The sequence below is a fragment of the Aythya ferina genome (genome assembly GCF_964211825.1).
Source record: "Aythya ferina genome assembly, chromosome: 2".
Taxonomy (NCBI): domain Eukaryota; kingdom Metazoa; phylum Chordata; class Aves; order Anseriformes; family Anatidae; genus Aythya; species Aythya ferina.
The window spans coordinates 127599003-127614142 of NC_140297.1; the positions used below are offsets into that span (position 1 = coordinate 127599003).

General features: G+C 41.6%; 2 protein-coding genes across 3 annotated transcripts in view; one reads left to right on the forward strand and one right to left on the reverse strand.

Moving 5' to 3' along the window:
* Positions 1–8347, forward strand: part of TERF1 (telomeric repeat binding factor 1) — a 27495-nt gene extending 19148 nt beyond the window's left edge. The window contains exons 10-11 of one of the 2 annotated variants that reach the window (XM_084511017.1): positions 2640–2788; positions 3395–8347. In XM_084511017.1, the coding sequence (XP_084367143.1) occupies positions 2640–2788; positions 3395–3413 (168 nt within the window). In that variant the 3' untranslated portion in view covers positions 3414–8347. The remainder of the gene's footprint in view (positions 1–2639; positions 2789–3394) is intronic. The other variant, XM_084511016.1, reaches the window with a different exon arrangement.
* On the reverse strand, positions 5199–14379 carry SBSPON (somatomedin B and thrombospondin type 1 domain containing). Its single transcript, XM_084511018.1, has 5 exons — positions 14134–14379; positions 7925–8119; positions 7297–7387; positions 6280–6456; positions 5199–5564 (listed from the first exon to the last, which is right to left on the reverse strand). Exons 1-5 carry the CDS (start codon positions 14354–14356, stop codon positions 5447–5449), a joined length of 804 nt encoding a protein of 267 aa, XP_084367144.1. The 5' UTR covers positions 14357–14379; the 3' UTR covers positions 5199–5446.
* Positions 14380–15140: the final 761 nt, after the last annotated feature.

Consider the following 15140-nt stretch of genomic DNA (forward strand, 5'->3'; position numbering starts at 1 on the left):
AGAAAGGGTTGTGAGGCATTGGAACAGGCTGCCCAGGGAAGTGGTGGAGTCACCATCCCTGGAAGTCTTCAAAAGACGCTTAGATGTAGAGCTTAGGGATATGGTTTAGTGGAGGGCTGTTAGCGTTAGGTTGGAGGTTGGACTCGATGACCTTGAGGTCTCTTCCAACCTAGAAATTCTGTGATTCTGTGAATATGGTGTGCCTTAGGTCCTTAGGACTGCACACAAGCAAAGCAAAATCAGGAATTCATGCACTTCTTCCTGTCAGCAGCTAGATGTTTAGCTATTCCTAGGAAAGCAGGGCTCCATCATGTCTAACAGTTACTTGGGAAGACAACATCCCCATCCCTCTTCCTCCTTTCCCCCAGCCTTTATTCCTGAGCACGACGTCATAAGGTATGGAATATCCCTCTGGTTGCTTCGAGTCACCTGTCCTGGCTGGGTCCCCTCCCATCTTCTTGCGCATTCCCCCAGTCTGCTCACTGGAGGGCAGCATGAGAAGCAGAAAAGCCCTTGGTGCTGTAAGCACTACTCAGCAACTACTAAAATATTGGTGTTATTAATACAGTTTTTGTCACAAATCCAAAACACAGCACCATACCAGCTACTGTGAAGAAAATTAACTCTATCCCAGTCAAAATCAGTGCAGTTATGCAACCCATTCTTCACCAAAATTGTCAGATAAACAAGATACATTAAATAAGAACAGCAATTTCAATTTTTCACATAATGAGGCTCTAGAAAGGACACGCTTTTAGAAATAATTCGCTCCTTTGTTAATTAAATTGTGCTTACTGGTGAGATTATTAGTTGCAAATGCTTCTTAACTAGTTAGACCTGCAAAGGGCTATGATACTTTAACTATTTTGCTTCATGTTCAGTCACATAGAACAAAACTAAATAATTGCAGTGCTTTTGATCACTTGCATGTGTAAATTTGCTGCTATGAACAAAAACACTGACTTTTTTTGCTGGTGCACTGCAATTCCAAAATGAGTAAAGCACAGGCACTGGTGAAATGCTAAAGAGAGCTTCTTGGCTATAGTTCTGGCAGTCAAGTTCTCATGACATACACAAATACATGTGCACGTCATGTATTTGTAGAAGTCCAGCAACTAGAATTAGATTTAGATTTTTGTGTTGAAGGTGCTGGTATTCAATGCCCACAAGAGCCCAGTGAAAAATTACCATTTATATCTGTCATGACTTACTGTGGTCTGTGAGACCATCAGGAGCAGCAGGCTTTCTCCGGTGCAAGATGCAGAAACGAACACAGATAAGTTAAATGGAACACCTACAGAGCACAATTTTCTGTACTTCTCAGCTCAATCTCATTAAAATTTTGAGCTAACATTTTTTCTGTAAGTGGAGTCTACACTTCAGATTTGGGGGAATATATCTGAACAGAACACATTATCAAGCTCCAATTTGAAATAGAAAGTGATCCTTACTTTTTAGGTATATTTTTCTTAAACAGTTGCTCCAAATTCCTTCTTTATTTGTATAGATGTGCAGTCAGTTTGTCTGAGGAGGTGTACTTAGGATGCATCGGTATGATTGCTTCAGTATTAAACAAAGAAGAATTTGAAGGCATAAAAGATTATAGTCTGGTACAATAAGTTGTTTTAAAATAGTTTCTTTAAAGTTGTGAATTGCTATTCCAGAGTGAAATAATGACTACGTATGACTATATTAAAAATGCGCTGGTTAAAAATAAGATATATAAGATCTTTAATCTTTTATTACCTATGTACATTTTCCTACAAAGCTGCAATATTTAAAAAATATGTTTGTTTGTTTGTTTTTTATCAAGTATTAGACTTCAGCTTTCTTTTCTGTGTGTACTTTTAAAATTGTATTGAGATAGTTGTATTGAGAAGCAACTAAGGAAGAACTGCTACGCTGGAGAACTTAGATGTAAGGAAGTGCTTGTAGATGTGTAACTGCAAGTAATTTTCTCTCCTTTTATGAGAGAAATGGCATCACTTAGAGGTTAAAAATCCCGTGAGTCATGACAGTGAGACTTTAGTAGGCTTAATAAATAAGCTAAAATAGGTGTAGATACCTGTCATCAGAGGGTATGGCTGATGTCACTTGTAAATCTGTATGTATGATTTTGCTTCTATCAGCATTTTAGCTTTAGGAATTGTTTTTTCTCAGCACACTAAAATTCCGTTGTTGGTGGTGAATGGTGTCGAAGTTCGTAGTTTGCAAGTTAATCTGTCACAAAATGGTTCTTCTTTTGTGACACATGCTAGGATCAATCAGTCTGTCTTGGCTCAATTAGCTTACAAAGTAAAATTTTGGAAAGCGTGTTTGGGTTGAAGCCAGACTTTGCATGCCGCCTTTCTGGTTTTCAGGATTTTTTTCCTCCTGTAACTTGTGAAATTTGAAGCATGAGTTTTTGTTCTAAGTGATGCCTGCTACTGTGTTTTAACACTTGAGTCATAACCTTTCTTGTTCTATTTAGTGTCAAGTTATGGTGCTCAAAAGAAATCAAAATGAGCCTACTGACAGTTAAAACTTATGTTGTGTAGTAACTAGACAGCTATATAAATACCTATATATTTGCTACAAGCTTTGTTCTTACATGAATATCTTTGTTTCAGTATCCTGTATTTTCTCTGTTCTTCCCCTAGCCATGGACTCTTGAAGAAGACAAGAAACTGAAATCAGGAGTAAGGAAGTTTGGAGTGGGCAATTGGGCTAAAATTCTGGTCCATGGTGACTTCAACAACCGAACTAGCGTCATGTTAAAAGACCGTTGGAGAACACTGTGCAAGATCAAGTAAGACTAATTTGGGTAACAGGAATCAACTCTTCTCGAGCTTTCCTTACGTAAGGATCTTGTTCAGCTTTTCAGAGTAACTTCTTTTTGTCTCAGAGTCTCCAGCACTGTTGCTGCCCTAAAACATGAAACAGACGTAATGATGACTTAAATATAAAGCCTGGTCTTCTATCTATATGCGAGAGGCGGATTCATTTTCGAAATGTGAAAATTCTTATAGTGATTGTGAAATTAATCATACATAGGGGTCTTAAGTAACTGGCAATGTGTTAGCTTAATAGAGGCTTTTAATAAAGAGTCAAGTGTTCTGTAGTTTTTAAAGGCTTGTATCTGTAATCAGATGGAGCTCTTTATCGTTTTAGTTTCTACTGTAGTCATTCCAATCTGTTTCCACCTCACTTTGAAATTTCGGTCAGACTTGTCATCTCTGTCAGTAAGTCATACCAAAAAATATGTATGTATTGTTATTGCTAATTTTTCTGTTTAAAAATATAGTACCCCATGTAAGTTTATGTTTATAAATATTAAAGGTTCTCTGTATGAATCGGAGGGAAAACATGCTGGGGTATTTTTATTTATTACTTTTTTTTTTTTTTTTTTTTTTAGAGTTAAGCTTAAGTACTAGAAGGAAGATTATTTTGAAATTATTTCTATTAGCATAATAGCGGTTACTATCTTGCAGAAGAGAATGGAAAAGATACAGAAGTAACAGCATGATACTAGCTCTTAACTTCTCATGACTATCTTGTGCTACCTACCCTGTCTTGAGAAGTGGCATTCTTCTGGACCAGCAGAGAAGGGGAAGCTCCTTTCTTAGAAAGCCAAAGCGGGACTCTGTTCTGGCACTGATAGCACAGCCCATGAAACAGGTTTTATCTTACCTACACTCTCTGCAGCACTAGCAAGCACAGATACCCTCTGATGGGTAGCTGCCTGCATCAAGGTGTCAGTTGGTTACTGTAACTGTCCTGTTCATGAGAGACTGTAAGAGATGGGTGGTGGTGCTATGCTGCCTCTCTTGCTTTGGATTGTATGGAAAAGAATTCCAGGACCTCAGGAAACACACACTTCCCACTGTCATACTAGTTTGAATCTAGAACTTAAATATCACAGCATTCTTTTAAAAGTGGAATCTCTTCAGGTGTTTTCTGGGTTGTTGTCCTTGGAGATTTTACAAGAACGTATTAAGGAAAAGCATCCATCTGAACTGGTCATAATAAAATAAAATTCTCAGAGGTGTTCTTCGTGGTTACAAAAGAAGAAATACATTCTTCAGGGCAGAAATGTTCATGAAGTATTCAGATTATCTCTGCACTTTCTGTTTTGTAAGCCTGTTTGCATTGAGTTTAAATGGTTAAGTATCATTAGAAAGGTTTGTGTACTACTCTTAAATGTGGAAAGGACCTGAGACGGATCACCTTCCTAATTCTTGCCAACATGCTCAGGTTTCTTTTTGCAACTGTGGCACGCAATTTCTTTTAGGTTCCACAGAGATACTGCGTGCCTTAACAGTAAACTTCGCAACCTTAAGGCATCGTTTCTTTTTAGGACACATGGTGAATTTCAGAAGCTTGATAAAATACAGATTATGCACTTCAGCAAGGAATGTTAGAGCAGCTGTAAGCCAACAATTCAAAACAAAAACAAACATAGCAGGTGTGTGACAAGTGAGACCTGCAGTATGCAGTCTCTTCAATGGCTGTAACAATAATTCAACACAAATAATAGGTATTAAAACAAGGATTTGAGCTACATGCATAGCATCTTTGCCTATGCTCTAATATTGTAGGTTTCTGTGTTAATCATTGTACATGAGCAAGTTTAACTACTAATAAGTGATTTTTTGGCTTTTAGCCAAGGCTTTAGTCATGACTGCTTATTCCTAGATGCAAGATTAATTATTTTTTTTTTAATTGTAGCAAGCAAATTGCTGTAGCAAAATTCTAGTCAAGGCAGATTAAATAAATTACCATTCATTAAGGAAATGGGTCTTTTCAAGACTGTTTGCTTCTTTGCAGAAATCTTGTTTACGTTTGTCTGCCATAAAATTCACTTTGTATATTAGTGATATGAAGTCCTTAGCGAGACTACTTCCTTAATGATACTGACTACTCTCACATTTTTATGAGGGTGGCTGAACATGGAAACAGCAATGTAGACAAAAAATACTTACCCACTTGCAGTATAAACAACTGTCTAGATGATATTGGGAAGGAACAAAGGATCTAAACTGAAGCCTGGTTTTAGCTCGCAAACTTTCATTTTTATTCACCCTTACAATTTAATAATGATGGTAACCATTCCCAGAGCTGAGAACATTTGGCTGGCTCACTACTGAGTAGGATTGGTGCCTGTGAACAGGACTATAGCCTGTAAAGAATGAGAATCTTAGAAAAAGAAGCTACTATGGTTAGAAACATTAGCTCTTTAATTACAAACAGAAACATAGGAACTTGCGTACAGCATTCTAGTACAAAGATCAGTCTTAGCGTTTTGTATTCAGGCAAAGAGCTTTGCCCAAAATACTTCTTCCAAAAGTTTGACTCCTTTAAAGTTCATTTAGGCTCCACAAAATACAGCAGAAAGATGCAGGGTTTTTTGCATTGGTGTTAATTTTCTTATTTTTTGTTGTTACTATTTTAAAGGTCTTCTAAACTTTTACGTAAAAATAAAGCTATGCACAAGGGGACATGAACACTGTTCCAGTTGCCGAATCTTCTTCCAGGTTCCTTGGCAGCGAGAGTTGCCAACTGCTTCCCAGCGTAAGATTTTACCTCTGAAATGTGATAATAAGTGAGTAATTACAAATTAATGTGTTTACAAACACACACAAAAAAATGTTTATTTCATGTTAGTAGGTTATGTTCTATAATGTCGTTTGAGAGTAGATTTGCCTAACAATGTAATATGTTAATTAGTTCAAAAGCATTTTGAAGACTAAGATGTTCATTATACTTGTAGGCGTTCTAGAGCAAGCACTAAGTTCCTATGTAGAGTATACAGGATGATGGGTTGCATAAACAGTTGTATAGGTATTACATAGCATGCGTCTTAAGTGATAGATACATGGAGATATGTATAAAATATATAGATTAAGTAAAAACACGTTACAAATGTTAAATGCCTTCTTTCAATACTAGTGTTCTAGAAACAGGATTATGGATTATGGCAGAAAACAGACTTTTTTAAGTAAGAGTGCCCATAGCTGTAAAAAGACCTCTTGCACTACAGAAGTTGCAGTTTCCCCATATGATATTAAGTAAAGCATTCACACTGAACTTTATATTGCAATTACCAATTTTATCAGGGTGTTAAATACATCAGTATTTGAAAATTTTGCAAAGTATTTTACACAGCAGTTTCTGTGAAAACTGAAATCTTTAATTTTTTAGGTATAATAAGCACAGCTTTTAATGTGACCTTAAGTTCTGCATTGGGTTTTGGTACAGAAGAATGCAAAAAAAAAAAAAAAAAAAAAAGGTTCTCTTTACCCATCTGCATTATGGCCATCTCCAGAACAACGATGAGTGTCAGTGTTCATAGCTGGAGGCTGGCAAGCCACACATACAGTATGACCTTCTCGTAGGTACTGCATCCATCGAGCATATGGCCGATTCTCCAAAGCACAATAGTGTGAAAGTGATTCAGTTTTAAATTCCACACAGTAACTGCTCAGAAAGAAAAGTATTAAATTAGCTGTGATTGCTAAAGCACAAGCTAGATAGAAACTTTAAATGTACTTATATATCACACAGGTGGTTATTTGTGAAGTGCAGGTTAGACATCCTTGTTGCTAAAAAAAAAAAAAAAAAAAAAAAAAAGTCTGTTTCTGACCCTAACCTGAGCAATGACATCTTTAAAACATTAAGCAAATTGTTTCCCACGTTCCATGCCACAGTCCAATGCTTTATGTATTATCTCATTTTCTGGTTGTGTTCTGTATTCTTAAATTATGTTGAAAAACAGACCTCAGTAACCTGTATTTTTTTCTTCTATGAATACTAAGAGAGAAAATGGGAGAGAAGCTTTAAGAATACCTATAAGCTTTACTGTTCTGGGGAGAGCAGCATAGGGAAAAGCATTATGAGCATTACAGAACCAGTGACAACCCTCTCTACTGGTAAACAAGAGATTTTTATTGCTTTTCATGTCAATGTTAAAAACAAGCTCTTGAGACCAATTGCATCCAGCCTGTTTTGTTTGTTCAGAGATCTAAGTCTAATTTCTCAGGCTTACACTTTATGGATATTACTGAGTTTGGGTTTAGCCTTATTTACTGTTTGCTTTCAAAAGCTTCTATCCTCAAATTTGCCACGACCCCAATACTTGATTCCGGACAATTAACAAGTAACAAAGAACATCTAGAAAATGCAAATGAACTGCAGGAGAGAAAAACAGTACAAGCTGCAGCTTGTTGAATTACAGCAAATTTAATTATATTTTTCTTTGTAGCCAGCTATTGGCTATGGAACAAGATGACCCACATGCATATATGATAAATAGATTACCCAGCTTCTTCTTTGTCTGAGGACCAGGAAGAAGATGCTGCTCGTCGTTTTCTTTCTTTACCATATTCAGAGGTAGTTATGAAAGCAGGGACTGAGGAAGAAAACAGGCAGCAAGACACAGCTGAGTCATATTTCAACTACTGTAACAGTGGGTAAATGAATCAGAGCTTGTGGATGGTGATGCTGTCTGGCTTTATTGGAAAAGTGATAAAGTGTTAGCAACATCAGGCTTCGACCTCCTTCCCTACTGCTAAATTCTCTCCATATTAAGAAGAAATATATCTAGCAATGACTGCCATCTAGTCCATGATGAGGAAATAGGATGGGCTGGAATCCTACAATGACTCTGTTTCCTGTTTTGTACCAAATTTGTGTTCTAACTGCACAGAGATAAATTGATACTTACTGCGGGGCTTAAGAAACTGAAGTAATGTTTGCAGCTTAGTTGTTTACTTAAATGAATCAAGACTGAGTAGCAAATGACAGTAGAAAACACGGTTTAAAATTTTATTTTTAACCAAATAGCTGCAGATTGTTGGTTGTTTGTTTTTTTCTGTACGTTTACTTCAGTGAAAACAATGAAGGCTCTGAGGGGGACAGGTGTCCAGATAAAGCAAAGAGAGAATACCATGTTCGTGTCCGCAGTCCTGGCCCTGGTGAGTCAGGTATTCCAGGCAGCCAGCCTTCTCCTCCAGAGCAGGACACGGTTCCCCACCGTTTTTAGGTTCCTGTTGTATGTAGCGCCTGCGTAGTCGTAGGTTGGGTTTGCACTGCTCTGCACAGCCACTCCAGTGACTCCACTCCCCAACAACGCATGGCAGAGCTGAAAAGCAATATTGAAATATCACGAGTAAAGACTTCAGTTTTATCATAAGTGCTCTCAAAAGCTTAAGTAATGTGACCGTGCCTGTTTTTTTGCTTTCTTACTTGCAATTTTGATTTTGTTTAGTCTCAAAGCAATGCGGGGATGTGTGTAGGGTTGTATTTCTGTGTTTGTACTGATACAGTTATAGATGTTTAAATGTTCTAAATAAAGCGTTTAAAAGTGCAATCTCAAGGCCTTTTTTTGCTCATTCTCAAATGTAGAATAGTCCACTGGATATTTGAATTTTAGTTCACATGGATCGCAAACTTCCTCTGAACTTAACCCAAATGTCTTCCAAAACATTATGGGGAAACTGCTATTATTTTCAAAGTGAACTTTGAATCATAAGAAACCGCATTTCTCTCTTGCAGAGCATTGAGAGCAGAGGTGTCATACACTTGCATCCTTGGTCTATCCTAAACCTGCTTAATAATCAGTGGTATGGACAACTTCTTCCTTTAACTGTTAAAATGGCATATATTAGGTGAGTTCACTGAAGGTTTCAGATGGGGAAAAAAAAGAGAAATGCTTTGTTTTGTATTCTGTGGTATTTCTCCTGTAACTATTGAAACCTTTAGCCCACTTACAGATTTTGACACCTTTTTTGATTAATGAACATTCAAGTTCTTAAGAAAAAAATAATAATCATCACACCATGTAGAGAATGAGCCCTTATTTCATATTTGTTACTTTTCACAGCCTTTCCAAGAGGTATAAATGACAGACTAAGCATCTGCTAGTTTTGATACTGTCTTGAATCTCAAAAATGCTCAGATCTACCCTATCTGTTACCCACTAGCCAATTCCTTCCTTATTTTATTCTCTGTAGTGCATCTACTAATAACGGTATGCTCCCCGTAGCTCTAATTTACATTAAGCATGATAAGTATTTCTCCAGTCTAGACTTCCTTCCCTTGAATTTTCTATTTATATTCTGACAAAATGGTAGCTCTGTCTTAGCCTAGCCAATGTAAGCATGGGCAGCATGTCAACTGTCTTCCAGGCAGATACAAATAATCTTCCCTGGAAGAAAAGGTTTTGCAGCCCAATTCCCAGAAAAGAGGTGATGAATGTGTTATTCCTGAGTAAGAAGCTAGGTAACACTGAAGTCTTCGCTTTATTTGTCCATTAACCTTAGTACAGAACACCAAGTCCCAGGTTTTGAAAGCTCTGTGGTCTAACAATTTTGTTTTTAGTAGTCAAAAAGAATGCTACAGCTCTTCAACACCTGGGTGAGGATAATCTTTGGGTGTTTACCAAAGGAACAGATACATGTACAGTCCCTCCAAGAAGGAACTTCAAGTCCATGCAGCCTGGGCAGGCAGAGCACTGAAAGGACAGGTAAGAAAAATGGCTTGCACAGGGGCATCTATCAAGAAGACGAATCCTCCAAGGACAAGCAGTTGTTTCTCTACATGATGAGTACTTAACCTGTGGCCTCCCAGGATATTCGATCTGAGCAGCAGCCCATTCCCAACAGCCGCTTTTGCTGGGAGGCCATCTGGTAAGGGGGTCCAGGCTGAGCAGGTGTGTTCCTCTGGGCTGTGCCTGTATCTGTCCAGGGCCTGCAGACTATGGTACTCAGTGAGCAGGTAAGGCTGTGTCTCCTGCTTACCTCGACCATGAAGTAAAACAAGCCCTCTAAACATTGCAGCACTGTGTACAAGTCCATGCTGCTTTCCCTAATATTAGCTGCCTTTTTGGTAGGTTTATTTTTCAATAAAATTCTAATTATTGCCATGTAAATTAAGTACTATCGCAGATGGTCTTATAAAAAAAAAAAACAAATGTGCCTGTGCTAATACTACGGTTTCTTATTGATATAGGAATTCCCTAGTTCTTCAAACATTTGTTTTCATTGCACATTGCAAATAGGCTTAAAATTATTTTCTGTTCAGCATGAATCACATTTTTCTGTGCTCTCCCACTCCTTTAAAGGCAGTCTTTCAACATGGTACTTAGGAAATGGTACGAAATATGTTATAATCAATGGTTGGGGTATCTTCAATTGGTTCTGAATTGTTTTGAGTTGTACCTCTCATTATCTAGTTAAATGAAGCTTTTGCCTTTCCCATGCACGCTGTTTCCCATCAGCTTGCAACTGGAACATATCACATGTTTTGGATTGTATTTTTTTTTCTATATTTCCTGATTACAATATAAATCCTCAGGAAGCTTTACAGCTTAACCGCTAGTTACATTCTTTTATCAGTGTGGCAGGAAACTGATGGGCCCAAGCTAGTCATTCAGAAAAATACTGCATGCCCTCTGGGACTCTGCCAGTATGAGAAGTGGGGAAGAAGGAATAAAATCTGATAACCTCGGTGGTGTTCGTGACTGTTTTCGTAAGACGCAGAAAATCCCGAGTTTGCCCTGTCACTAAATCTCTAATTTCCTAGGGCTCTAGAGACATCATAAAGCAGATAAAACCCCCGCAGAGGCTACCTGGCAGATGTCCATACCACACTGTTGCAACTCCCCTCCTTCCCTTTCACTTTGCACCTGTTCTGACCAAACTGCCTGCTTTCTGGGTGACTCAACAGCAACAGGCATACAAGCAATCAAGGACACTTTGAACTAAAAAAGGAAAGAAAAAAAACAAAAAAAAAAAAAACAAAAAAAAACAGTGATAGTAAAAATGCCTTAGACCTCCCCATGGGATCCCAGGACAAGTGCTATTATTATATTATATGTATTACAGACGTAACAGACTTTTTCCACCTGGCCATAGGGCGAGAAAACAGTCTGGCCACATTTTATTTAATTGTACAAGCATTGATGTCAATGTCTCACCACACAGCTTAATTCCACCCACAGGACATAACTGTCATCTAGCCTGGTTTCCTTATCTGTTGCCTCTGTTCCGCACTGGCTCTAAGAATGACCTGCAGAAGCAAGAACTTCCATGTCATTTTAATCGCATGGTAGCACCTTGATTTGTTGATAATACCAGGTCTACATCACATTTTCTACACAGGAATCTCCCAAAGGGATTGAGCAGCTGCATAACAGATAAAGGGATGACTTCACATTTTACTGGAACTAAACCAAGCTGACAGTGAACTAGTAGTCATCTGCAGCAAAACATGGCAATTTTATGATCGTAAAGATTGAGAAGAAGACGTATGAATTGCCTCAGTCATGTGGAATAATAAGAATATTGGGTTGCTAGAATGGAATTCAGCCAGAGGGACAGTGATGTCGCTCATGAACTCAGTAGCCAGCAATTAGTAAGGGACAGTACATCGTTTTGTGCCTCATTGGAAAGATGTCAAGTTCTCCAACATGACTATGTCCCAGAGCTGACGTAAAAGTAACGGTGCCGTCTCAAACACAAACATTCAAAAAGTGTCAGGGCCCCCTATCTACATCTCTATGGTCTCTGTCTAGGTTTCCATCGATCTGGCTTAGTTAACACAGTGCTGGTAGATGATCATCCACTAAAAGAATGAGCCTTCATTTGGAAGAGAAGGATACAAGTCAAAAGAACCTGAAGGATGGGCTTTGTGCTTAGGGACCTACCAAAACACAGAAGCTAATGAGACACTTGGAATTTCAAAAGCACACAGAAAACTTGCATTGCTTCCGTACAAAATACAGCTTGAGTGGTCAGGACTTCTTTTATTTTAATTTCATATAAAGCACTGTGAATCAATTTTTTTCTGAGTCACACCGTATTTATTTTTTTTCCCCATCTCCGGAACAAAAAGGATTACAGTATCTTCACTGAATCACTGCACAACATATGTTGTAATGTGTAAAGGTCTGTGGATTTTCTCAGAATAACCATTTCCACTCAAATGATGGGGTCATTGTTTTACCAAGCTTTCTCATTGTACAGTACTTTCTGTTTAAAATGCTCTCAATGCACAAAAATACCCATTCTTTATTGCTAGAGCTATAAGGAAGTTATTTTTAAAGAACTGTAAGGAAATTTACTTCAAAACCCTTGGACACAGGTTCGGCAGCCCACAGACTTCTGCCGAGCCATCTATTTATAAAGTACCAGGCATCCCATGACTTTTAGGAATGACAGAATTTCACCATAGTGTTGGCAGGTTTAGAATACCTAAATACTCACGTTGGTTTCTATTATTTTGAAGCATTGTTTTTGTATGATTCCGAGAACACTTCTTGATCAGATACGTATTTGAAGATGTAGACACTTTCCCCAAATACTTTGTTCTGTACAAGTATTTGCAAAAGGATGTCATTTCTGCTTGTGCTGAACCCGTGAGTGGGGAATGTGATGACAAAAAAAGCTGTAGCACAAGAGCTATCAGTTGCCTTCCCGCACATTCCTGTTTTAATTTTTTTTTTAACCTCTGAATCTGAAACAGAACAAACTATGCCATCAACACCCTTGGTTTCATTCCATACACAAACATAACACTTAGAAACACGTCACAGTAAAATTTCAGAACCCAGCAGGAACAAAGACTACTTTAAAACTGAACACCATCCTTGTCCACATTGATGAAGAATCCCACTGCACTTTAGTATTTTTGGTTATACAAGAGAGAACTTGCTGGCTGTTTGCAAAAATGATCATGTGCCTTCCTGTGGTCAGTTTTGTGGTTTAGAGATGTATGAGTTAGAGGACCACCTGTCTGGGCTGCCAAAATGCTGTCCTGCTGTCCTTGCTTGCACTAATGCAGGTGCTCACAGGGCTGGGCAGGGAGGGGTTCAAACCAGCCAGAAATGGACAAAACAGAAAACAGCAACAGCTCCCTGCTGGTTTAGCTCCCCAGAGGGGCTAGCCAGTGATTCCAGCTCTGGTGTCAGAGGGACAGACAGACAACCACGGCTGCAGGTCCCTGCCCAGACCCGGAGCACCTGCCGCCCCCACAGGGCACAGCAGAAGGACCACGCAAACACATCACGCGTTTCAAGGCCACCACCATTGAGCCCGAGACAACAAATACAGCCTCAGTAACAACAAGGCACCTGATTGAAGTCATGGAAAGAAAACTGTCTGAACTAGCACTTTTCACCCACAAGCTTGAGCCTCTTTTTAAAGAGCGTGGATTTTTTAATCAGATTACAGCTCCATCTTAACGCTAGCACTGTGCATCTTTATTAGCTTTCTCCTGTCATATTTGAATTTCAATTAATGTCACTTGGTTTACTGAAAAGCCACAGCATGCTATGACTGCAGGACAAGAAAGCACCTTGTCAGTTCTCCCCCTATTGCTTTTCCTGACCAAGAGATCAGTGAGTAAAAAACTGCCAGTTTTACAAGATGCCACCAGGCACCTTCTCTTTGACGTGATGCTCTCCTTCCCTTCCTGTTATTCTGGCACACGGATGGCACAGGGGTCGATGACGGGACCGTGCTCCCCCTGCATGCCCTGACTCCGAGCTCTGCCCTGCTCCACCTCTCAGAGGGACACAAAACGTGGGCCCCACTGCTCCCCAGCTCTGCCAGCACAGTGCCGAGCCCGCTAAGACACCCTAATTAGCAGGACTGCACAGCCCAGGCTGATGATTTTTGGGATGCGGGCTGCCGTGCACCCAGCCAGCTGGGAAGAGCCGCTGGGCTGCCCCACTCCTTGCCCTGCACCGGTAAAGCAGAGGGAGGGTGGACAAACCTTGTAGGGCTGAGACACCAGGGGTGTAAACCCTACAGGGCTGCTCAGTGCAGGGCTGGACGGCGACCACCTAATAGATGTGTATTTAGGATGAGCGCGAGCAAAAAGTAAGGAGCGCTGCGTTTTAGAGGGAAAACAACTTCCAACCTGCAAACCCCAGGCACAGCAGACCCCGAAAGCTGTCAGACCCTGCCACAAGCCCCTCTCCTCGCCCCTCTGCCTGCTGCTGGTGCCAGCCCCGAGGTCCATGCCCCTTGACGAGACCCCTGACATCCCAGCACGCCGCCGGCAGCCCTGCAGCCCTCGGAGCCTGCTCCCCAAAGCCACCCCGCTCCTGCCCCGGGCCGAAGCCGAGCCTGCCCCCACGGGGACCGCACCTACCGGGGCACGCCTGGCCGTGGTCGTGGCAGCAGTCCCCGGCGCGCCGGCAGCCTCCGTCGCAGTAGCAGCTGCCGTAGCCGCCGTCCTCCCTCCAGCCGCTGCTGACACAGGCGGCGTCCCGGCCCTCGCAGCACCGCTCCGAGCAGCCCCCCCCGGCCCCGGTCCCGGCCCCGGCCCAGAGCAGGCCCAGCCACAGCGCCCCGCTCAGCGCCGCGCCGCCCATCGCCGCGCCGCCCCGACGGCCGCCACCGGCACCCCCGCCCCGGCTCCCGGCTCCCGGCGGCGCGGGGCGGGCTCGACGGGCGGGCAGCGGGGGCGGGGGGCGGTGGTACGGCCCTGCCCGGCCCGGCCCTGCCCTGCCCTGCCTTGCCTTGCCCTGCCTGGAGCTTCCCCACCCGGCACGGCACGGCCCTCCTGCCCCGACGGGGAAGGCGCGCAGAGGGCCGGGGGTGTCCCCGCGGGTGTCCCACACGGTGGTGGCCCCCACGGAGATGACCCCACGCGGGAGCTGCGCGGTGGTGATCCACGCACTGGTGTCCCGTGCTGAGGTGGCACAGACAGCAGTGCCCTGCACAGCACTAACCCTACACAGTCAGAGAATCGCAGAATGGCTTGGGTTGGAAGGGACGTGAAGGACCACCCAGTTCCAACCCCCTGCCGTGGGCAGGGACACCTCCCACCAGACCAGGTTGCCCAAAGCCCCATCCAGCCTGGCCTTGAGCACCTCCAGGGATGGGGCATCCACAGCTCCACAGACGTGCTTTATTGGTACAGGCACTTACACATGTCAGGGGACATCTCACATAGCCTGGAGAAAAAGAAGCATTTGTGTCTGTTATTTCTTCCTCCTTCTCCTTCTCCTTCTCCTTCTCCTTCTCCTTCTCCTTCTCCTTCTCCTTCTCCTTCTCCTTCTCCTTCTCCTTCTCCTTCTCCTTCTCCTTCTCCTTCTCCTTCTCCTTCTCCTTCTCCTTCTCTTTCTTCTTCTCTTTCTCCTTTTTTTTTTTTTT

What these genes read in the sequence shown, in the direction of transcription:
- SBSPON (XM_084511018.1), bottom strand. Translation starts at nt 14,356, where the DNA reads ATGGGCGGCGCGGCGCTGAGCGGGGCGCTGTGGCTGGGCCTGCTCTGG. An exon ending in CCACGGCCAGGCGTGCCCCG is followed by an intron (nt 8,120 to 14,133) that starts GTAGGTGCGGTC and finishes ATTGCTTTTCAG; the next exon opens with CTCTGCCATGCGTTGTTGGG. An exon ending in TCAGACAAAGAAGAAGCTGG is followed by an intron (nt 6,457 to 7,296) that starts GTAATCTATTTA and finishes CTTTCTGAGCAG; the next exon opens with TTACTGTGTGGAATTTAAAA.